General features: G+C 45.3%; 1 protein-coding gene across 1 annotated transcript in view; it reads left to right on the forward strand.

Annotated features, from left to right (window-relative positions):
* Positions 1 to 24,906, forward strand: part of emilin1a (elastin microfibril interfacer 1a) — an 81,142-nt gene that overhangs the window by 46,512 nt on the left and 9,724 nt on the right. Inside the window, exons 3-7 of the mRNA XM_084314935.1 lie at positions 2,345 to 2,556; positions 11,179 to 11,278; positions 12,477 to 12,585; positions 14,987 to 15,166; positions 24,728 to 24,865. Of these exons, the coding sequence (XP_084171061.1) occupies positions 2,345 to 2,556; positions 11,179 to 11,278; positions 12,477 to 12,585; positions 14,987 to 15,166; positions 24,728 to 24,865 (739 nt within the window). The remainder of the gene's footprint in view (positions 1 to 2,344; positions 2,557 to 11,178; positions 11,279 to 12,476; positions 12,586 to 14,986; positions 15,167 to 24,727; positions 24,866 to 24,906) is intronic.

A 24,906-nucleotide genomic window follows, 5' to 3' on the forward strand; every position in this document is an offset into this window, starting at 1 on the left:
TGTTTCTACTCTGCTCCTGTATTGGATTAGTTGTAGACACACAGTGTTTGGCTCTGTACCTGTATTCCAATGTGGATTCGTCCATACATGGCAAATAAAATCTCTGACTCTGACTCTGATATTAAAACATAATTAAAATTGGCACAGATTCATATCCTCACCTCAGTAGAGTCTCATCAGCAACTCTTCAACTACCAGCATACTGTGCTTTCTTTCCTACAACTGAATGGATGTGAAGGGGCACTGTGGTGGCGGCTTATGGTCCTGCATGCTGGCTCCGTCCAGAGACAGCTGGGAACATAACAGGCACTTTCAGTCATTGATGGGTAAAAAAACTAAAAACGTGGATATCCCCTTACAGTCAGAGTTTGGGTCCTCATAGAAAGGTTTGGCCTCTGTAGGCATAATTTCCGCTCAATTTCAACATGTCTTCCTGGAACGTCTGCAAGATCGATGAGGTGGTCATTAGAGGCAACAAAAACATAGTCTAATTAACTGGCATGGTCACCTAAACTGACTGGATTCATTATTGATGTTGTTTGCCGCGACTGTGTTTACCCATCCATGACGCCTGTGACTGTTTGTTTTTTAAAATGGCCTGCCCTACAGTATATTAACGCTTTCCCTTATAGCCTCAGAAAGATTTCTTCTGGCTTGCAAGGCTTACGTTCCCTCCATTTTAACCCTTTCACTACCACACTACAGAAGGTTAACCTTTCCCTACCACATTACAGACGGTTAGTGTGGTAGTGAAAGAGTTAACCTTATGTAGTGTGTAGTGTGGTAGTGAAAGGGTTAAGTGGCAGTTACAGGGTTAACCTTCTGTATTGTCGCAGTGAAAGGGTTAACCCTTTGGTAGTGTGGTAGTGAAAGGGTTAAGGAACCTATCTGATCTATTTTTTTTAACTGGGAATAATTGAATTTCATGCAAATAGCACATTCACCATGCATTTTAGTTTTTGAGATATTGTTCGGGGTCGACAGTGGCTCAGGAGGTAGAGCGGTCGTCTGGTAATCAGAAAGTTCCCGCTTTGATTCCCGCTCCTCCCGGGCAGCGTGTCGAAGTGTCCCTGAGCAAGATACTTAACCCCTAATTGCTCCCGATGAGCAGGTTGGCACCTTGCATGGTTTCCTCCATCGTCGGTGTGTGAATGTGTGAGTGAATGGGTGAATGTAAGGATTGGAAACACATTTGTAAAGCACTTTGGAGAAGGAAAAAAAGCGCTATCTATATGAATGCACAATTTACCATCTTTTATATTGGAAGACGAATCAGATCCAGTCTTTTTGACATGTGGGTTACTTGCAAGTAATTCTTCCCTTGATACAAAAAGTTATTTTCTGGCAATTCCACCACTGCCATTGGCTTCCACTGTATTTTAAAATGTGTCTTAAACATCACATAAACCCATGAAAGTCGCCACATCTGTAATTTGGAAATTACAAACACATCATAAAAACAAATTATCATGACCAATTTGTATCACCTAAAAACATTAATTAAAATACTTATTTCCAAGGTGGTCCTCGATGGAAGACATAAAAATATAAAAACATTAAGAAATAAAAAAATTCAAACATAAAAACATAACAACATAATAACACAGCACATAATAGCCTACTAGGAAGAACTAGAGTTTCAGTACCCCCTGTCTATACTCTAGCCCTGGAATCAGATTGTCTGCCCTATGGCTGTTGAGCCATTTGCTCTTCCCATAATTTAGCCTTTACCTTTGTTTTAAAAGTGCTTTTGGTTTGACTTTGCTTGGTAGGCAGAGGTAGTGGCTGGCGACTCCACATGTATTGGTGGTAGTCTACACCCTCCCCAGACCGATAGCAGGGTAGCGCAACAACCAGGGGGGAATTCATGCTTACCAACTGTCCGTCTGCAACACTACTATCACCAACATCTAAGAAGGGAGATCCCCCCTTGAATGGCCCTTCTAAGGTTTCTCTCCTCCACACTGCCTGTGGAGCTTTTTTCCCTATTGTTAGGTTTTAGTGAGTTTTTCCTTACCTTCGCGTGGGGTATGTCTGGGAGTGCTTGCATTCTTTCATTTATTTGCATCCATCTAAAAATGTTTGCACCTTATGGTGTTCTTGTTCTGTTCTTGACTTATTGTTATGTTTTCTTCTTGACTTGTTTAAAGAAGATCTGTACGGCCCATGGGGACATTAACGTGTGTTGTCGGGCCCTATAAATAAATTTGATTTGATTTGATTTGATTGGCATAACGATGATTGGGGGATGGGAGAGAAAAGGCAACAAACAAAATCATCCTTACATAGATCTCACTCAGTAAAGTTATATTGAGTTCATATTGCTTTTCTTCTTCGTCCCCAGCTATCGTACATACAGGAGGCCCAGGTACAAGGTGGCCTACAAGATGGTGACAGAGATGGAGTGGAAGTGTTGCCACGGTTACACGGGCGAGGACTGCCATGATGGGCCGACAGGGGGGGTGACAGACACTCAGGTCAATGCAGGCAGACCTCGCGTCACACAGACAGGCTACAACCCAGGCGGAGGCCAGAGGGGTGGAGACAGAGGAGATGGTACTGTATGCACTAGCATAAGCTACATTAGCGTAAGGTTATGTATATAACCAAGTTCTATGAATTATGGCGACGCTCAGCATCATCTGCACTGTACTTCACTTCGTGCACGTGCACTGAATAAGAAATTCCACCATGTACCTTTACATCCCAACATTCGTCTGGCCACACCCCCATCCGCTTACCTTCATAAGCAGGTGTGTGGTCACCTACTCGCCTCCTTCCCAAACTTTCACCACAAGGCGAGATCAAGGGCCGCAGCGGCGTCTGATGCTGAGCGTCGCCATAATTCATAGAACTTGGTTATATACATAACCTTACGTTCTATTTCATTATGGCTTTCGCTCAGCATCATCTGCACAAGAGAGGCTGAGCGGGAGCCATAGCCCGACAAATGTACCCCGCTGAGGCCCCCCACAACCATCAGACCAGGGAGGACCGAGCCCCCCGACCCTCCCTAATGGAGGATACCCCCCCTATTGGAGGCTTACGGGAGGGAGACGGATCCGACCGTGCGAAGAGGAACTCAAGCAACTCAACGCACAGGGTGAGCAGACCGTGGCTTGACCCCACGACTACACACACGCACAACCCGCATGCCACCAGGGAACGAACGGAAGGAACAACCTCGTTACTGCCCCCAAAATCACGGGGTCAAGAGCAAACCCAACCCCGTGGCAAGGCTGTAGCAGCGGAGCGCGAAGGAAGACCCAGACCCACTGAAGGGACTGGATCCCCTGGAAAAAGGGGGCCCGGAGAGGTCAATGACGCCAGGCATCAAGACCCCACCAGGCGGTCACTTAGTGACACCGCCCCCCACATCGCCAGCGTATTCGGATAAGGCCCCTCCAAGAGCGGGCCCTTTCCCCCCAATAGCACACCGCCTGGCACACTGACCCTGCAGAACAGGCAGTCAGCATGGCCGTAAGCACTCAAAAAAGGTTAACCAACGGAAGCAGGCAGCGCACCGGGGAAACCAGGCAGCAGGCTGTAACCTGAGCCTGGAGCACTGCGGACGAGACAGGCGCCAAAGGAGTCAGCTGAAAACAGCCGCCCCGGCGGAAGGGGCGTATGCTGGCGTTGTTGATCACCATGACAAAGCCTCCATTAAAAAAAAAACACCCAGAGGGGTCGAGGCAGAGAAGGCTGACAGGATTGGCAGACGTCATGAACGTGCAGTGGCACACTCAACCGGGCAACCTGGGAGTTGACTCTGCTCCAACATACCAGGGAATCAACTACCCTCTCGGTACAGACGGTGGTTGTTCCTATAACCCCTCAAGAAAAAACTCCAAAACACACCTGCGGGTATACACCAGCTATACCGCAGTACAAGTGTTTCAGTTTCCAAAAAAGGGTTATCCCAGGCCTACGGTATCAACAAAACTTTACTTCGGACCGGGCCCGGCGGCCCGGGAAGCACACAGGATTACCAGAGGGAGTCCAGAAGACCACCCCAACAGCCCCCTCTTCGCCATGCGTGAGAGAGGAGCGAAAGAAAGGAGATAGTGCCAGGTACAAAAGAGTACCCAACAAAGGGTCTCCATAACGCCTAACCCTGTGACACCCGGGCCGACCCGGCATTTTCTTCCCCTGAAAAAAGCCCAAGTCCCTCAGGGTACCAGAACAGCAGATCTGCATCCCCGGCGGACAACGGGTTAACTGACCTGGACCAGCGTGACCAGAACCAGTCCCGTGCCCTAACCACGCCGACATGCCTACTCCAGGAGAAGGGGCAGATATGCGTGTTGATCTAAAACATGAAAAGAGGGCGCCACCCAGATGGTCCGGTTTGAACCGTGCTCGGTGGCCCACCCCCAGGGCGTCAGACCCCTCTACCTATGTTCTGATCTATTCCGTTAACATCCCCCAGATATGAACGAGAATCCGTCGAGACCCAGTAACAGGCTTTCGGAAGAGGAAAAAAAACCCATCCCAGTTGCTTTATAAAAACGCTGTTTTAATAACAAGCAACCAAGGCGTACTAGCCACCCGCATGATTCTTATCAGAAACACCCCGAGCCAGCACTATGCATGCGTCGGGACACAAAACACATCAATGAACAGTCTAACCAGACCCCACATCGATCCCTCAAGGCGCCTGGGAGAACGACAAGAAGGGTGTGGTGCTTCATATACTCCACACTCTTTTATTAAAAAAGAAAGAAACACCGACTGACATGAATCCCACTTGACGCAGCCGAGGATAAAAACTGTTTACATTTTTATATCCCGTCATCCCTACCACAGAGGATAGACGGAACTCCCCAGCGAGACTTCCCACGTGAGCCATAGATTGAAAAAGCCATGGTAACCTTGAGTCATGTGACCAACCGACTCAAGTTACACATATATCGAGCGTAGTGGAACCTTAATTCCTACGCTCTATCCCGACACTTTGACAATAACAGACCTTACATACGGGTCTAACTCACGGAAGCCATCGTCCAATAGCAACGTGCGTAGTGACGTGTGCTATGACGGGGGGAAACCCAAGACTCAACGCCTGCCTGTGCAGAGTCCGGGAACCCCCCCCCCCTCCCTGCCAAGCCGCCTAACAGCTTGGCCCTGACTGAACTAACAAGAGAGGAATAAACCCCCTGACCAATCATAAGAGGGAAGGAGGGGTTTATCCGGTACCCCCTCACAAGCCCAACCCTAATGAATAGCGCAAGCTAATACAATGCACGCTAACCACAGACAATCTGTGAACGGGGTTTATAACAAGACCAAGTCGCGTGTGTGTGTGAATCCTACACCCGCATCCATGTTGTAACACAGAAAAAACACTGATAGAGAGAGAGAGAACGGCTGAGCCGTGGTACGTTTTCATACGAGCATTACTGCAAACCCAACACAACAGTGTTGTAGCTCAATATCACTGTGTAAGCAACAGAACACACAACTAGCCTTTACCTTTATGTGGAGATTCAGGCCGAGGCAGAAAAAACCCTTTTTCAACCGAGTGTAGGCTGCAGGCCTTGCTTAAGCTCTAACATGAACGTAACCCTCCTATCAACCCATACTAGTGAAGATTCACACGTTGCAACCCCATCATATGTTTGGTGAATAAACACACAGTTTGTTAACAAAAAATACAGTCCCCCTTTAGAGGGGACTCTTTATTTTCGAACAAAATCATATCATGGTGGGGCCGGGAAGGGAAACAGAGGGGACCACAGGGGGAAAAAGTCACTGGGTCCTAGCGACGCCTGCCACGAGCCGCTCGGGATTTGCCACCTCGTGGAGCACCGGAGGGACGGTAAACGATCGGCGGCTGGTCTCGACGATCCCTACCGTCGCCTCCGGGTGTAGATGGGCCGGCTGTCGTAGCGGAGGCGCCCTCTCTCCTCCTGGCCTTCTTCCCCGATGGTCCAGCAGTGGCGGTGGTGGCAGCGGCGGCCACGGTGGAAGATGCTCGACGACGTGGCGGCCGTCTGACTCCACCGGCGACATCGGGAGGGGGGAAATGAGGCTGGAGCACGGATCGCTCCTCCTGCATCTCTCTGCAAGTCGAGGTCATCAATTGCAGGACCGTCCCGAATAGTCCAGCATCGGAGAGGGGTGCCGTCAGAAGTGGAACTCTCTTCTTCTCCGGCACGCGCGCCTGCTCCAGCCAAAGGTGGCGCTGGACCAGAGTTGCCAGGGTGCGCACTTTCCCAGCGGCTATAGCCTGCGGCTGAGTCAGATGCAGGATGGCTCCTGCCAACGGGGCGAGCTGGTCATGTTGTACATCAGTCAGCTCCGTGCCGCCCGTCAATATCCCGGACATGAATCTTGCCAGCTGCGCGATGTTAGACGCGGCAGCTAGAGATTGTGTTCCGGTGATAAATGATGCCAACCGCCTCGCCGATTTCCCTTGGGGAACCGGCTTCCGTAACGGCTCCCACACCACCTCCGGACAAAGGAGCGCCGCCATTGGCCTATCAAGCCGTGGCACGCCCTCCTTCATACCGTTGACCAAACCCGCCACCTGCGTGACTTGCACGTAGGCAGGGGTAAGGCCTATGATGTGGGAGACCACCTGGCCCTGACGGACATAGGCCGCCATTGAGGGGAAAAATGGGTAGACAACGTCCACCCCTCTCACCGGGCGACGTTGCCATAGATGACCTATGAGATCATCAGGGACAGGAACAGGCAGTGGCTGCGGCAGCGGCACGCCGTTTGCGACTGCCGCCGCCGCTATGAGCTCGGGAAACAAAGCACGCAGTTCCCCCTGCAGACTTTCCTCCTCCGAGCCCGCATCCCTCACATACAGCAGGCTACTACTGGTCAAGGAGCCACACCCCGATGTGGCTGATAGCAGGGCATCCCGCCGACAAGTCAGAGGTTCTACCCCAACGTCTTCGAACGAGGCGCCCCAAGGAGACATCTCACCCCCCTCCAGTGTTACCTGGACGGGCGGGAGACATGTCTCCACCGGGCCTTCAAATAAGAACCCGTCCGCCTCTATCATGTAGTCCTCTGTCTCCATCGCGCATGTAGAGACCGACGCATCCTCACCTGGCTCCAGCAACTCACCAAAACCGGGCCGTTCGCGTCTGCAAGCCACCATCTTGCGACGGGAGCGAGCTGACGCAAAAAGTTAGTTTGCGTCTCAAATCCCCCGCAACCAAGGGAACCGGCCGCCCAACAGCGGACAATTCCCCGGAAGCAGAGGAACCAGAGCCAGAACCAGGCCATCGCACAGGCGCACCAGCTCCTTGGAGAGGCAAACTACCCATCGGACACCTACCGGGCGTGGCTGCCGACCACGAGAGAGGTCTCAGCCCCGCTCCAAGACGCACGACGGAGGCGGAAATGGAGAACCGCTGGTGAAGAGTAGCATTGCGAGCGCGACTCCCCGAAGTAGACATTATGACTTAGTTTTTTTCTATCGAAATATATGAGAGAAGAAAAAAACAAGCAACAATGTAAACACGTCTCAACTTTCTTCAGCTAACAACCTCGTCAAGTGTGGGATCTACCGAGGCACTTCCTTGTGGTGAAAGTGAAGAAGGAGGCGAGTAGGTGACCACACACCTGCTTATGAAGGTAAGCGGATGGGGGTGTGGCCAGACGAATGTTGGGATGTAAAGGTACATGGTGGAATTTTTTATTCAGTGCACGTGCACGAAGTGAAGTACAGTGCAGATGATGCTGAGCGAAAGCCAGAATGAAATAGAACTACTTTGAAAGCATAGTTTCCCAAGCTACTAATTACTTCACACTGGAACTACTGCAAAACTATCCTACCCAAAACTACTCTAGTCTACCCAGAAATATAGTTCAAACTTAAAACATTAGAAATTTACAATATACATAATATACCACTCAATTAAGTTTATTGCAAAAGCTGTAGTGCACACTTGTCATTTGAATAGCTGTCTGCCAGTCAGATGTAAACCAGCACTCCATTGTTGCTGTATGTGCCTTACGTAATGACAACTGTTTAAACAGTCAGAATTTATTTTATATGAACTGGTTTATCTTGAACTTTCACTTTCTCAGACCATTTAACAACTTGATCAGCGTTGTTGTGAGAACATGTCATATTTATCACACATGAGAATTTTCTCAAAGTTCGTGTTCCTTTATTTGATAAACGAAGAAATTGTTAACTACTAGTAGTTAACTACACCAAAGCTTTTTAATATACATATAAAAAACAAACAATTAACAACTATAATAACATTTATGAGTTTAACTACCAGCAAGCTACTGCAAAATGCAGTTAAACTACTAGTTTAATTACATCAGTAGTGACACTACTCCCCAACACTGCTAACATACATCTCTTTCACAGCCCGGTATGTCAAACACACTGAAAGCCCAGTATTCCCCCATCATTCCTGCATAGACAGGTTTAAATAAGATTATTAATAATGGTAGACAAATCCCCATTCTATATTTAACAAGACTGGCAAAACGTTTGCAAAGACAACATCTCAATATCACTCCATCCACCTGCATTGTGTTATTTTTGTAAATTAACCTACTAATATATACTTACTTCTTATAACACATGTAATTCAGTGTAATTGTAACTGACATGAGTATCCTGTAATACTTGAACTTGAAACTTGAACTTTTGCCAGACAATAAACCAGAGCTTTTGCTAATATTGCTTTGCAACAAAAATATACGTACTGTAACAGCTGAATTGCTGCAAGGTCCAGACCCCTCAATGGTGTGATGGCTTTGACATCTGTTATCTTTTGACTACTTGGCATAATGAATAAACAAATTAATTAATTAATTTATACATTTTTAAGGTGCAAGGAAAATAATATACAATGCAAGATGATGGTATATTCAAACACAATGGTTCTCATTCTCGAACATGTTCGTAAGTACCTTTTTAAATATCTTCACAAAAATCCTCCTCCGGATTCCTGAACGCGTGAAGCGGTCTCCGTAAGTGGCCAAAATCTTCGCAGCTGGGTTCCCATGAATGAAAAACGTCACTCATTCTTAAACTGTAAAGCGCGTTCTCGTACACCTGCATTTGCATACAGACACGCCCCACCAGCTCCTTATAAGGTGAAGGAGGCGTGTGTAAAATGGCAAGGGCTGTGTGCAAAACGGTAGAAGGTCAGCGTTGCATCTGCACCGCGCGATTTTTTCCCGTAGCCTATGTTTGCGAAGACGCTCTCTGATTGGCTAGCCGCGTACAGCGAAGACCCTCTCTGATTGGTTTAGCGCCGAAGGGTCTCTTCCGCATATTCAACAACAATTGATATGTTGTTCCCTAACCTTAACCCTAACCCTAACCCTAACCTTAACCCTAACCTTAGCCTTAACCCTAAACTTAACCCTAACCTTAACCTTAACCCTAACCCTAACCCTAACTCTAAGTATAACCCACTTCGAAAGAGGGCCAAAGCATAACCACTTTGAAGCAGAGAATATATATGTACAAGGCGGAAGAGACCCTTCGGCGCTAAACCAATCAGAGAGGGTCTTCGCTGTACGCGGCTAGCCAATCAGAGAGCGTATTCGCAAACATAGGCTACGGGAAAAAATCACGCATCTGCACCCTGCTGACCCATTCAACAGGTAGCGCGGAAGCGATTTGCGACTGATCTCAAAATTGTATTAGATTCAAATGTATTGTCATTATACAGCACAAGTAGGCTACAATACACCATACAACCAGAGTGCAATAGTAACATACAATGCACAGATGATGAAACCCAGACATCTCATTTAGTAATGTCAATACTGAACGTTCAGTATTGACATGAGATGTCATGCTAATACATTCTATTGATTGATTGATTGAAAACTTTATTAATAGATTGCAGAATGGGTACAGTACAGTACAGCTCAATACATACAATTGTTAAGGGGATGCAGACCAGAGAAAGACTTTCGTCTTGTTTACATCAGGGTCCCCCATTTTCAATTCATCATAACATATATGACACACACGACATACAGATCGACAGTACTGCTACATCTATACATTTATGACATACCAGATTTGCAAATACAGTACTGTTTGTGATACAAAAAGAGTCCAGAAAAGAGAGTATATACATTTGACGTAGAAACTGTACATTGGAGGAGGTTGGGTAGGTGGGGTGGGGGGGGGGGGGGGGGGGCTGTACATTGGAGGTGGTTGGGTAGGAGGGGTGGGTGGGGGACACTGTACAACTGTACAAGAAAAACTGTACATCTACAGTAGGACTACTACAATACCTAATAAAACAAGTCATTATAATAATAGATGCCTACTTTGCTGGAACGATTCATTTCGTACGTATACAGTACGTGTGTGTGTGTGTGTGTGTGTGTGTGTGTGTGTGTGTGTGTGTGTGTGTGTGTGTGTGTGTGTGTGTGTGTGTGTGTGTGTGTGTGTGTGTGTGTGTGTGTGTGTGTGTGTGTGTGTGTGTGTGTGTGTGTGTGTGTGTGTGTGTGTGTGTGTGTGCTTGTGAGCTGACGCTGCCTCACTAAGCCATTTCTCCACCCATTTATTTAGTTCTAGCAATAGGAATCAAACCAACAATAAATAATATCATAGAGAAGAAGACAGTATATGGCATATTAATACAGTATATTCCACTATACAGTAGCTATATCTGCGGCGATCGATTTAGTTCTTATTTATTTAGTTTGTAGTGTGTGTGTAATGCTCACGATGCCTCATTGAGTCAGGACTATAAATGCAAAACGTTAATGATAACAAAACGATAAATTTATTTATCATTATATTTAATTCCACAGATGTCTGTAGTATCGGCAATCCCCAATGACTTGTCCCAGAGAAAGCTGTTGAAAACACAGGCGCACACCGGTCTGTCCGACTTACGACTGCCTTTTCGAATTTGTAAATCCTACATAAATCCTACAACGAATTTACAATACAAAGCCGTTCGAGAATGCCGAATAAGTATGCAAATCGAGTTACGAAGGAATTCGTTGGTAACTTTCACGTATGTCCGTTCGAGAATGAGTACCAATGTCGGTGGTAATACAGTATGTGTACATTGTAGATATACATACAACTACAGTAACGTATCATACGGTTGGTTACTCTTTAGGTCTTAGATATTGTGACTTGACAGTAATTAGCTAGTATTTCTTCATTTGTAATGGTAGAGGTAACTGTGTTTATCTTGTTCCCCTTTTATCTAGGTGACAGTGATAAGATAAGAAAACTGGAAGAGAGGATTAATGGTCTGACCAAAGACCTCCACACCATGCAGACCAGCATGGATGGCATGAACCAAAGACTGTGAGTACACATTATCTTCTATAATATCATGTTCGGTCAACCACATTATCTTCTATAATATCATGTTCGGTCAACTACATTATCTTCTATAATATCATGTTCGGTCAACCACATTATCTTCTATAATATCATGTTCGGTCAACCACATTATCTTCTATAATATCATGTTCGGTCAACCACATTATCTTCTATAATATCATGTTCGGTCAACTACATTATCTTCTATAATATCATGTTCGGTCAACCACATTATCTTCTATAATATCATGTTCGGTCAACCACATTATCTTCTATAATATCATGTTCGGTCAACTACATTATCTTCTATAATATCATGTTCGGTCAACCACATTATCTTCTATAATATCATGTTCGGTCAACCACATTATCTTCTATAATATCATGTTCGGTCAACTACATTATCTTCTATAATATCATGTTCGGTCAACCACATTATCTTCTATAATAGCATCTTCAGTCAACCACATTATCTTCTATAATAAATATTAATAATAATAATAATAATAATAATAATAATAATAATAATAATAATAATAATAATAATAATAATAATAATAATAATAATAATAATAATAATAATAATAATAATAATAATAATAATAACTTGGATTTATGTAGCGCCTTTCAAGAAACCAGGGACGCTTTACAAGGGAACAAAATTAATGAACAAAATATATAATAATAACAATAAAGGACAGCGAGATGACTAGAGGCCATAGGCCTTCATGAAGAGGTGGGTTTTCAGGGCTGTCTTGAAGGAGTTCAAGGATGTGGCAGAGACGATCTCAGCCAGGAGAGTATTCCTAGAGGCTCTGTCCCCAAATATGTTCAGTCAGCCACATTATCTTCTATAATATCATGTGCAGTCAACGACATTATCTTCTATAATATCACATTCAGTCAACCACATAGCCTGTATAATATCATGTCAGCCTTTTCTATCAGCTATTGGCTCATGGCTATCCAGATATCTATCCTCAGACATTCTAATCATATCCATTTATTCATTTCCACCCACACTCCACTTCCTCATGTCCCGTACAACAAAGTAGCATGGTAGATTGTGGTCGTTTCAGTTTCCCATTATCAAGATGACGGCAGAGTGAACTGACTTCTCTTTGGACAGACTTTGACTAAAACATTGCTTTTTATTTTGTCACGTTAATCCTGAATCTAGGCCTACTCTGAATGGAGCCAGTGTCCCTGCAGATGCAGCTCAGCCACATATGAAGGAGACCATCCACAGTATCCAGACCAGACTGGACCAGCTGTACAACAGGACCCAGGTACATCACACCATACATTATACACACAACAATAGTTCATGGCTGATCTGTGGAATTGTGTGTATTGAGCTGTACTGTATTGTACCCATTCTGCAATCTGTTAATAAAATGTTCAATCAATGTGGTTGTGAAAGGGTTAACCCTTTGCCGTGTGGCAGTGAAAGGGTTAACCGTCTGTATTGTCGCAGTGAAAGGGTTAACCATTTGGTGGTGTGGTAGTGAAAGGGTTAACACAAATGCATATTAACAACACTTGTTTAAAAATATTTAAGCATTACATCACACGCAGGAGTGGTTTGTGACCAATAAACCATGCCTAGGGGTGGTCGTTAGACCCCCCTAGGCATGGTTTATTGGTCACAAATCACGACTGCACGTGGTGTAAAGCTTTTATACAACTGCCAGATTCATCCAACCTTATTTCTATACAATAAACACACATTAATCGAAGATTTATTGAAAAAACCATCCGCCAGAAAAAGTAGTTCCCACAACTACAAAAAAGACAAGTTGCCTCCATGTGGAAGCAGCTTGAAGTGCATCCAACCAAACTAACACATCCAACTGTGTATTATTGGAATGATTGAGAGAAGTTGCCTCATGTGGAAGCAGCTTGAAGTGCATCCAACCAACTAACACATCCAACTGTGTATTATTGGAATGATTGATTGAAAATTTTATTACCAGATGCAGAATGGGTACAATACAGTACGGCTCAATACACACAATTGTTAAGGGAATGCAGACCTACTTTCCATAGAACTTCATTCTTAAATGCTTCTATATAAAGTAGGTAAAACAAATTAAAAGGTTTTCTTTGCCCTATAGGAAAAAAAACGTTTTCTTCGCCCTATTTTTTAATTTATTTCTTTTAGCCTAAACTTAACCAGTTGGAAACCAGGGGTACAGTAATAAAATTAGCAATCAACCAATCAATCAATTCAATAGACCATGCTCACTTAAAACAGCGCTGCTTCTCTCTCAGTCTGACTCCCCCGCTGTTGCAGACAGGAGTGTGTGTGTGTGTGTGTGTGCGTGTGTGTGTGTGTGTGTGTCACAGTGTGTGTGTGTGTGTGTGTGCGTGCGTGTGTGTGTGTATGTGTGTGTGTGTGTGTGTGTGTGTGTGTGTGTGTGTGTGTGTGTGTGTGTGTGTGTGTGTGTGTATGTGTGTGTGTGTGTTTGTGGGTACGCCAGCGTCGGACAGTGTGAGAGAGAACGCTGCAGTCAGTAGAAAGTAGGAAGGAAGAAATTTAAATCAATCAATTAATCTATCAATCAAACCGCGATTTTTCTTTTGTTCTAGATTGAGTCAAGACCCATCAATTACATCATCCAACATTGTTTAAAGGACTAACACATTCCCCTTGACAGAATCGCTTCATATTTAGTCGTTATGGTGCTTTCAACATAACCATTTGTTGTCCGCGATCTTGTTTTCTCCCGGAGTGAGCCGGGGAGGGTTATGTGATTCGGTTGTGGGCGGGTCCTGAGCCCAGGACCGTGGATTGTTGCCAATAAAGACGTGTGAATGGCCAATCAGAATCGAGAAATTTGCATGCCGTTGTATAAATATATATATATCATTCAGTCATACTGTACCAGTTCATATATCAAGAACAAGAAATGGCATTTTGGTGACAGACTTCTTCTGATAAACATTTCTGAGTAGCTACATTTTAATTACTGACATGCATTCTGTCCCTGAATATGCCCAGACAATGAAAATAACCTACTACTGTGTGAGAGGGGGAAAGAGAGAACTTCAGTTTTGCTGTACAAAAAGTAAATGAGTTGGTAAAAGGTTGGCAAGAGATTAACGTTGGACTCCATTCAGTGTGATTTATGACACCGTATTGATTCCACATAGTAGAGAGTGATGTTTTGTGATCCTTTATTTTTTATGTGAGGTTGGACACAATTACATTGTGTGATTTGATTTAGAAGTGTGAGGAATCTAGAAAATTATATTTGAGTCATTCAAATGTTAGCTTACCAATAACTATATATATAATGTGTCACTGCATTGAGGTCCATTGTTTGGTTTTAATGCTTAAAAAAAACAGGGGATGTTTTTGTGAACATGATATTAGCAGGTCAATATGGCCATCTGTTGTTGCATATTGGGCTTTGCCATGTTGTGATTATTTGCAGCATATTTATTTTATGCTAAATTCAGTACCATTGTTCTGGACAATATTGTCATTTTGGTTATTTATTTAATTACATTTATAAAAGCAAGCATATCTGTCCACTCCCATGAACAGATACAAATGTGTCATTAATCACAGTTAACTATGGACAATCATGCGATTAATCACTATTAAATATTCAAATCGATTGGCAGCCGTATACTATAATATATACATGGGGTCAATTGTTTGCTTGCTCCCCCCCCTTCCAGGTTCATGAACTCCACATCAACAACCACCTGGTGAATGGGAATGGGGGAGCCAATGGGAACGGGGGAGCCAATGAGCTGGATGGAGTAGCCAGGATAGGAGGCAGCCAGCTGGACACCCTGAAGGAGGACATACTGCGGGAGCTGGAGAGGAGGGTGTCTATTTCCTGCTCTGCCTGCCAGGTGGGCCCAGACATCCCATAATATTCTCTCTCTCTCTTTTTTTTTCTTTTTCTGATGGCACTTTGTTATGTTGTGCCCAGTGCAGAGTGACAGGAAAGAGATGTGTTGGATAATAGCGTATATAACACATTATACGGTGAGTTATGTTGTGTTGTTTTTCCAGTGTTCAGTTACGTCATGTCTGTGTTATTTCAACACATCTCTTGTATGAGTGTAGAAGGTGGGAACCAATAACGTATTGACGGTGGGTTCACGGCACAACCACCTCTTTTACCAGCACACCATTTAAACTGAAGACTTTTCATCAATTAAAACATTGGGATTTCTTTATAAATATAAATTATAAATATTTGAACCTTTTTAAAGTTTTACAAAGATTTATTAGAAAATGTAACATAACAATGCAAGAGGCTGCGGTCTCGACTCCCGGAGTCAGCATTGCCCTGCGGCTTGGGCCGGTCGTCATACTAACTCGTTTGGCTGAGTTAGCGGGAGGGAAGTCGTGGGTGGTAATCTGGCGTTGTGGACAGCGACGCCTACAGGTTAGGTCTGGGCGCCTGCTCAGCGAAAGACAGGAAGTGGTGAAGGCAGCGTGACCTCCCATGTGTTACGCTTCACCAATGAGAGTCCTCGCTGCCAGGTGAGAAGAGAGCCACTGGCTGTCTCCACATGTGTTGGAGGAAGCATGTGGTGGACTTCAGGGTTCCCTTGTACCGACCAGTAGGAGGAACATGCGCACAACAACCAGGTAGGGGAGGGGGGGAATTGGCATAACGACTAAATTGGGATGGGGAGAAAAAAATTGGAAAATCAGGCGGAGAAAAAAAAATATGTAACATAAACACCCATAACACTCTGCCTCAAATTTAGCTAGAGATCCTTTCAATGAGAGCTAAGAGTGAGGAGAAGACCACTACAGTTCAATATTAAACTAAGAGTGAGGAGAAGATCACAACAGTTCAATATTAAACTAAGAGTGAGGAGAAGACCACTACAGTTCAATATTAAACTAAGAGTGAGGAGAAGACCACTACAGTTCAATATTAACCCTTTCACTGCCACACTACAGAAGGTTAACCCTTTACTATCACAGTGGCAGTGAAAGGGTTAACTTGCTGTTATGTGGCAGTGAAAGGGTTAACCTTTTTTTTTTTTTTATCTAATTTTTTCTCCTTTTTCTGTGATTTTTCTCCCCATCCCAATTTACCTCTCGTGCCAATTCTCCCTCCCCTGTCCTGATCGTTGCTCGCATATGCCCCGCACTGGCCGGTTGTAGAGAGGATAGAAGCCTTGCATCACGTGTCCCCTCCGATACATGTGGAGGCAGCCTGTCACATCTTTTCACCAGCCAGCGCGGACTCTCATTTTGGCGAGGAGTAACGTGTGGGAGGCTCACACTGCCCCCGCCATTTTTCCTGACTTTGCTGTGCAGGTGCCCCAACCGACCTGTAGGAGTCGCTGTTCACAACGACCAGACTACCACTGTCATGTACAAAGGTCTAAGGACCACACAGAATAATAACTGGAGCCGGCTGCACATGAACAAAAAACAGCCTCTCTCAGTAAATGCGTTTAAAGCAATGTCCCAGGTAGGTAAGAAAGCCACAACACAAGATGTTTTCCAAATAGTAAATTATATATTTATGGTGATAGGGATTTAAACCTCCACCATAATGCACAAGGGGAAAAGGTAGGGGAGGACAAACAAGACATACATATATACAAACAAACACTTAGTAAATAATATAAATACAATTGTGCCCGTCATGGGACACAAAGAGAAACCACAAGGTATCACTTCCAGACAGCTAGATGAGAGGGCAACCTCCTCACTCCATTCTGGAACATGGCAGTGACTCAAATGAGGCGCCCGGACGTGTGTCATTTCCCACTCTGTTATTCACTCATCTCCACTGCCTGCCTGAAGATGCACCAATCAGGTGCAACCAATCCAATCAGGGAGATGAGTGGCATCTGCGGAACAGAACAGAAGATTAGGAGATGACACAACATCACACATACAAAACAACACATTTACATATACTAACCTGATGTTCAGATGGTGCCATAAATACAGTAATAATGGTAATGACCAACCCACGTACCCATGTACGTCACAACCACCCTTCGACCTTCCACCCGCTAACTCTGCCAATTGAGTTAGTATGACGCCGGCCCAACCGGAGGCAACGCCGACAGCCGGATTCGAACCCGGTGTCTCTTGCGTTGGTGACGAGCGCAATGTCCGCTGCGCCACCCAGTTTGGTAGTGCGGCAGTGAAAGGGTTAAACTAAGAGTGAGGAGAAGACCACTACAGTTCAATATTAAACGTCTAGCTAAGAGTGAGGAGAAGACCACTACAGTTCAATATTAAACTAAGAGTGAGGAGAAGACCACTACAGTTCAATATTAAACTAAGAGTGAGGAGAAGACCACAACAGTTCAATATTAAACTAAGAGTGAGGAGAAGACCACTACAGTTCAATATTAAACTAAGAGTGAGGAGAAGACCACTACAGTTCAATATTAAACTAAGAGTGAGGAGAAGACCACTACAGTTCAATATTAAACGTCTAGCTAAGAGTGAGGAGAAGACCACTACAGTTCAATATTAAACTAAGAGTGAGGAGAAGACCACTACAGTTCACATCTCCCTGGGTGTTCCCATTTCAGGCAGAAGCCCAAAGACAGCTGTAAGCGGACCCGGGTCAAAGTTTCTGTCAAATTATATTTTTTTAATCAAGGATACTATGATGAATAATGTAATATAAAACACATTCTCTCTGGTGCCATGGAGGATAGAAATTAGCAGTACTGTAGCATGTGCAATAACCTCTGGGTTTGGCACTTCAAGTGCATATCACCACATAACAGGGTGTGGCAATGATTTAGAAATCTTTTTCCATAGTATTTGTATGAAGTTCTCATAATATGTAGTACGAGCAACCTGTCCACCCCTTCTGGTATGGGCGATATATTTTCTCCAGGCTCAAATAACCTCTAGCAATAACTAGCATTAGCCACAATCATTTTACTGCACAACACAGAAACCATTGGCCCTTTGAGATGTTAAAACAGTTAGCATGTTAGCTGTTATTATTAGGGGTTTCAACCTTGTTTTTAATCACTCTTGTAAATTGTATTTTGTAAATTGTATCACTGTTGTAAATTGTAAATGTTTCCCTGGTGTCAACTAGCACTGAATAAATTGTATGTACTGTACTGTACATATGTAGCCAATTTACGATCTCTCAAAAGTGGTGGTTTCTGCGTTGCATTATTCAATTCTTGTGGCTAATCTTAATTTTTGCCAGAGGCTATGGCTTCATAGAAAGTCGGGAACTGGAACCAGAGCTTGGGCATGTGTTAGCTGTAATTGGCTGTAGTTTGATAACACCTGTTATACATTTATTCCTTTCCAAAATGGCTGTGCATACGGTATTTACAGCAGATGTAAATGAATAGCCTACCTGTTTCCACCCAGTCAACATGCTGGCTCTCCCCACTACGCCATGTGTTTCATCATGTCTAGTTCTCACACCCTGACGAGGCTGAAACAGTGCTGCCTGATGCCTAGTAAACCTAATATCCCCCTTGACTTGAAGCCTAGTACGCCTAATATCCCCCTTGACTTGAAGCCTAGTACGCCTAATATCCCCCTTGACTTGAAGCCTAGTAAGCCTAATATCTCCCTTGACTTGAAGCCTAATATCTCCCTTGACTTGAAGCCTAGTATGCCTAATATCTCCCTTGACTTGAAGCCAAGTAAGCCTAATATCTCCCTTGACTTGAAGCCTAATATCTCCCTTGACTTGAAGCCTAATATATCCCTTGACTTGAAACCTAGTAAGCCTAATATCTCCCTTGACTTGAAGCCTAGTAAGCCTAATATCTCCCTTGACTTGAAGCCTAGTACGCCTAATATCTCCCTTGACTTGAAGCCTAGTAAGCCTAATATCTCCCTTGACTTGAAGCCTAGTAAGCCTAATATCTCCCTTGACTTGAAGCCTATAAGCCTAATATCCCCCTTGACTTGAAGCCCGGTAAGCATAATATCTTCCTTGGCCTGAGGCCTAGTAAGCATAATATCTCCCTTGTAAGCATAATATCTCCCTTGGCCTGAAGCCTAGTAAGCCTAATATCGCCTTTGACTTGAAGCCTAGTAAGCATAATATCTCCCTTGGCCTGAGGCCTAGTAAACATACTATCTCCCTTGACTTGAAGCCTAGTAAGCATATTATCTTGGCTGGCGGGAGGGGGTTGCACTTTGGCTGACTGGTTGATGGTTTGTTTCCCACACGGGGGACCCAGGTTTGAATCCAGGTAGGGTATATGCCATGACCGCAAGAGTTTCCCCACAGGAAGAGGTCTAAGAGGGGTAAGTGTGGCAGAGTAGCCCTGCCTTAAAGGTGAATAACAACCATTTGAATAATTCACACATGTTCTTCCTGTGCCCCAGGACAGTTCAAGTTTCAAGTTCAAGTTTCTTTAATAGTTGTCATACAGAAGTACAGAATACTTTCATACAAAATGCTTCTTACTGTTACGCTCCAGAGACTGTGCTAGACAAGATAGTATCAAATAACATAGTATAGCATGTAATTTAGAAGAAGAAAATGAGGTCACAGTGTTCGGTATAGACATATGTACAATGTTCTGAGTTACCATATAATATACAATACTATGCAGTGTACTAATGTACAGTACTATATAGTGCAAAGCAGAAATGGGATGAGGTACAATTTAGGTACAATTTACAGTAAGGTGTACAAGTTGTAGTGCAATCCTTCATCAATAAATATAAAGTGTGGGGAGTGGGTGCTACAGTGTGTTTGTTTAAAGTGGGTGTGTGCTATAAAGTGTGTGGAGTGGGTGCTACAGTGTGTTTGTTTAAAGTGAGTGTGTGCGTGTGGATGTGTGTGCTATGTGCGTTTGGTGGTTGTTGTTGTGTAGTGTTCATTGTTCGTTTAGCAGCCTGATGGCCTGGGGATAGAAGCTTCTTCTGAGTCTTTCTGTGCTCGCCTTGAGACTCCGGTATCGCTTGCCTGACCGCAGCAGTTCAAAGAGGCAGTTGTTCGGGTGACTGGAGTCTTTAATGATTCTCTTAGCCTTTCCCTTGCAACGCTTGTTGTAAATGTTCTGGAGGGTGGGGAGCCCCCCTCCAATTGTGCGTTCGGCTGAACGTGTCACTCTTTGTAGTCTGCTTCGGTCTTGTGCAGTGCTATTCCCAAACCAGGAGGTGATGTTGCCGGTCAAGATGCTCTCTATTGTACATGAGTAGAAGTTTTTAAGGATCTTCTGACTGACTTGGAACTTCCTTAGGCGCCTGAGGAAGTAGAGGCGTTGTCGTGCCTTCTTCACAACACTGTCAATGTGTGTGGTCCATGTCAAGTCCTCGGATATGTAGGCTCCGAGGTACTTAAAGCTGTTGACTCTCTCAACCGGTGCCCCGTCGATGCTGAGGGGGCTGTAGTCCTTGACCCCCGACCTCCTGAAGTCCACAATCATCTCCTTTGTTTTGCTGACGTTCAGGGAGAGGCTGTTTTCCTGGCACCATCCCGCCAGGACCTTGACCTCTTCCAGGTAGGCCCTCTCGTCGTTGGCAGAGATCAGGCCCACCACCACTGTGTCGTCAGCAAATTTGATGATTGTATTGCTACTCCGCTGAGCCACACAGTCGTGTGTGTACAGGGAGTAGAGGAGGGGACTCAGAACACAGCCCTGGGGGGCCCCTATGTTGAGGGTGATGGACGAGGAGGTGCAGTTGCCTGCTCTCACCACCTGGGGTCTGCCAGTCAGGAAGTCCAAGACCCACTGGCAGAGGTCATAGTTCAAGCCCAGGTCCCTGAGCTTGGCTATGAGTATGGAGGGGACTATGGTATTGAATGCCGAGCTGTAGTCGATGAATAGCATTCTCACATAGTTCCCCTGCCTCTTGTCCAGGTGGCGTTTTCCTTAATGCCAAGCAAGCAGTGCAAAAATGCTTCCGCATTCGTCACCGCACGCCAGTGCGGTAAAGCGCCCTTCTTTTCAGACAAATGCTACCGTGCGTGCACCGGCGGCGGCGTGCTCGCTCAGGTGCGTGCGTGCGCCGGCGTGCTCGCGCGAGGTGCCCGCGCATGCGCATGAGATCCCGCCTTGGTTCGACACGAGCGGAGCTCAATATATATAAGTCACCGCCCCTTATTCAGTATCTAGAAATAGCTCAATTGGCAAGGCCACATGGCTGTGGATCCTATGGCTCGTTTGCTGGCGAGTTCGAATCCCATCGAAAATATTTTTTAACGTGATTTTTTTTTAACGTGTATTCTTTCGCCGGTTAAGGTTAGGCATGGTTAAGGTTAAGGTTAAGGTTAGGCATTGTTTCGGAGTTGGTTAAGGTTAGAACGGTTAAGTTTAGGCGCTGTTAAGGAGCTGGTTAAGGTTAGAGTTTGTCAAAGAGAATGGCAATATAATTTCTATGGTTAAGGTTAGGCATGGTTAAGGTTAAGGTTAAGGTTAGGCATTGTTTCGGAGTTGGTTAAGGTTAGAACGGTTAAGTTTAGGCGTTGTTAAGGAGCTGGTTAAGGTTAGAGTTTGTCAAAGAGAATGGCAATAGACAGCCTATTTCCGCGCGACCTGGGCGCTGGGCGGCGGAAAATGAAAGGCGCATTACTGCACGCCACTACGGTACATTTTTGCACTGCTTGCTTGGCATAAAGCTACACGCGTCCAGGTGTGATGCTGCTGTGTGCAGCACATGGGCTATGGCGTCCTCCGTGGACCTGTTGGGGCGGTATGCAAATTGCAGGGGGTCCATGTTGATGGGGAGGGAGGAGCAGATGTAGCCCTTTACTAGCTTCTCAAAGCACTTCATGGCTATGGAGGTGAGAGCTACAGGGCGGTAGTCGTTGAGGCAAGCAGGCTTGGATTTTTTGGGTACAGGGATAATAGTGGACTTCTTCAGGCAGGTGGGGATGACAGCCTGTTCTAAGGACAGGTTAAATATGTCAGTGAATACTGGGGCCAGTTGGTCGACACAGACTTTTAGGACGCGGCCGGGGATGCAGTCCGGACCTGCTGCCTTCCTGATATTCACTTTTTTAAAGGTCCGCCTCACCTCATGCTCTGTTACCCTGAACACTGCGCCTCCATCAGCAGCCGACCCCCCCCCCCCCCCCCATTGCCGTGGCTTGTGAGCTGGTGTTGTTATTACCAGCATCAAACCTCGCATAGAAGGTATTGAGGTAATTTGCTAAGGAGATGTCACTGTTCAGTTTGAGGGAGGCGCCTTTGTAGTCTGTCATCGTTTTGAGCCCCTGCCACATAGCTCTAGAGTCAGCTTGTTCAAACTGGAGTTCAATTTTATCCCTGTAGCGCCGTTTGGCCTCTGACACTGTCCTCCTTACGTTGTATCGCGCCACCTTGTGGTCATTCATGTTGCCTGCCACTAGGCCGTCGTTGTATGCTTTGGTGCGCTCTCTCAGAGCTTCACGGACGGATTTGTCTACCCAGGGTTTTTGATTTGGGTAAACTCTCATTTTGGTAGTGGGGATTGTTTCTTCCACCAAAGTACAAACATAGTCCAGCACTGTCTCCGTGTAGACATTAATGTTATCTGTGTCGCGGAACACATTCCAGTCTGTGCAGTCAAACGCAGACTGGAGCGTCTCCTCTGACGTCAAATCCCATTTCTGCACCTCTCGCGAGACTACAGGAGTACTTTTGATTCTCTGTTTGTACATTGGTGAAAGAAAGATGGACGCGTGATCTGATTTACCAAAGCCACTATCAGAATGAGCCTTGTAGCCACCTTTAAATTGCGTGTAACAGTGATCTAGGATGTTACCGCCTCTGGTGTTGCAAGTCACATGCTGATAGAAGTCAGGTAATACCTTTCTCAGATTGGCGCTATTGAAATCACCCAGCACTAAAATGGCGGCGTTAACGTTCGCCGCTTGTATTCTATTTACCTCGTCGTGGAGTCTGGAGAGCGCGACGTTGTTACTGGCTTGCGGTGGAATATACACTCCTACAAGGATGATCGCCGTTAACTCCCTCGGGAGGAAGAAAGTACGACACTTGATGGTTATATATTCCAGGTCTGGGCAGCAGTGGTTGGATAATTCCTTCACGTTAGTTGGATCGCTCCAATTGTTGTTAAACATGAAGGCAATACCTCCTCCATGTTGTTTACCGGACTCTGCTGTACGATCCTTGCGGTGGATAAAGAAGTGTTCGGCTGGTTGGATTGCGTGGTCTGGAACGTCCGGCGTGAGCCACGTTTCGGTGAAGCAGAGAACGTTGCAGTCTCTGACGTCTCTTTGGTATTGAATCCTTGCTCGGATGTCATCCAGTTTATTGTCAATTGATTGTACATTGGCTAGCAATATACTGGGCAATGGCGTTCGGTGGCGTTCAGTCAGTATGTTCTTCCTGTGCCCCAGGACAGTTCAGTCAGTATGTTCTTCCTGTGTCCCAGGACAGTTCAGTCAGTATGTTCTTCCTGTGCCCCAGGACAGTTCAGTCAGTATGTTCTTCCTGTGCCCCAGGACAGTTCAGTCAGTATGTTCTTCCTGTGCCCCAGGACAGTTCAGTCAGTATGTTCTTCCTGTGCCCCAGGACAGTTCAGTCAGTATGTTCTTCCTGTGCCCCAGGACAGTTCAGTCAGTATGTTCTTCCTGTGCCCCAGGACAGTTCAGTCAGTATGTTCTTACTGTGCCCCAGGACAGTTCAGTCAGTATGTTCTTACTGTGCCCCAGGACAGTTCAGTCAGTATGTCCTTACTGTGCCCCAGGACAGTTCGGTCAGTATGTTCTTCCTGTGCCCCAGGACAGTTCAGTCAGTATGTTCTTACTGTGCCCCAGGACAGTTCAGTCAGTATGTTCTTACTGTGCCCCAGGACAGTTCAGTCAGTATGTTCTTCCTGTGTCCCAGGACAGTTGCCTTTGTCCTTCTTCCTCTTGTCTTTTGGTTCCAGCTGAGAACCAACTTTTCAGGTAGAGGTGGTGGCAGAGAGGGGGATGCCTAGTACTTGTCCATATGTATATACTATTAATTATATTGTTTACACTGCCTATTTTTACTTTGCTACTTTACTATAATTGTATGACCTGTATTATGTCTTCTACTATTACCATGTACCTGTAGCTCCTCATCCCCCTCCCCATGCTGCTATGATGCCTGAATTTCCCCCAAGGGGATCAATAAAGGAATATCTTATCTTATCGTATCTTATCTTATGCACATACTCAAACACTTAACGCCCATGCAGAATGTTAGCCTCATAGGGTGAAAACTGTGGCTAGGGTGAAAACCATAGGGCAGGGATTATTTTGTAGATCAATCAACCAACAAACAACCAAGCAAGCTATAGAGCTGCTGGTCGCAAGCATTGATTAGTGTGAACCTTTTCCCTTTTATTGGTTTCACTCCTGATAGTCAAAACCCCCATTGGGTTAATAAAGGAACACCTGACTTGACACATTATGTGTTCTATTACCTGATAACAGGACCATGTAACAGAGCAACCATGATTTAAAAATACTGTCTCTTATATTATCCCTGTTTCTTCCTCCCCAGGCGGGTGTGGACGACCTGAGGCGACAGCAGCAGGAGGACAAGGAGAGGATCAGGGCCCTGGAGAAACTCCTCAGCACCATGGACCAGCACCTCAGACAGAGTCTGGAGATCAGCCGCAGGGAGACTGAACGCTTCCAGGTGGGAGATCAAGGAGCTTATTTTCAAATGAATTCAAATCC

Source organism: Notolepis coatsorum (assembly GCF_963971535.1).
Source record: "Notolepis coatsorum genome assembly, chromosome: 5".
Taxonomy (NCBI): Eukaryota; Metazoa; Chordata; class Actinopteri; order Aulopiformes; family Paralepididae; genus Notolepis; species Notolepis coatsorum.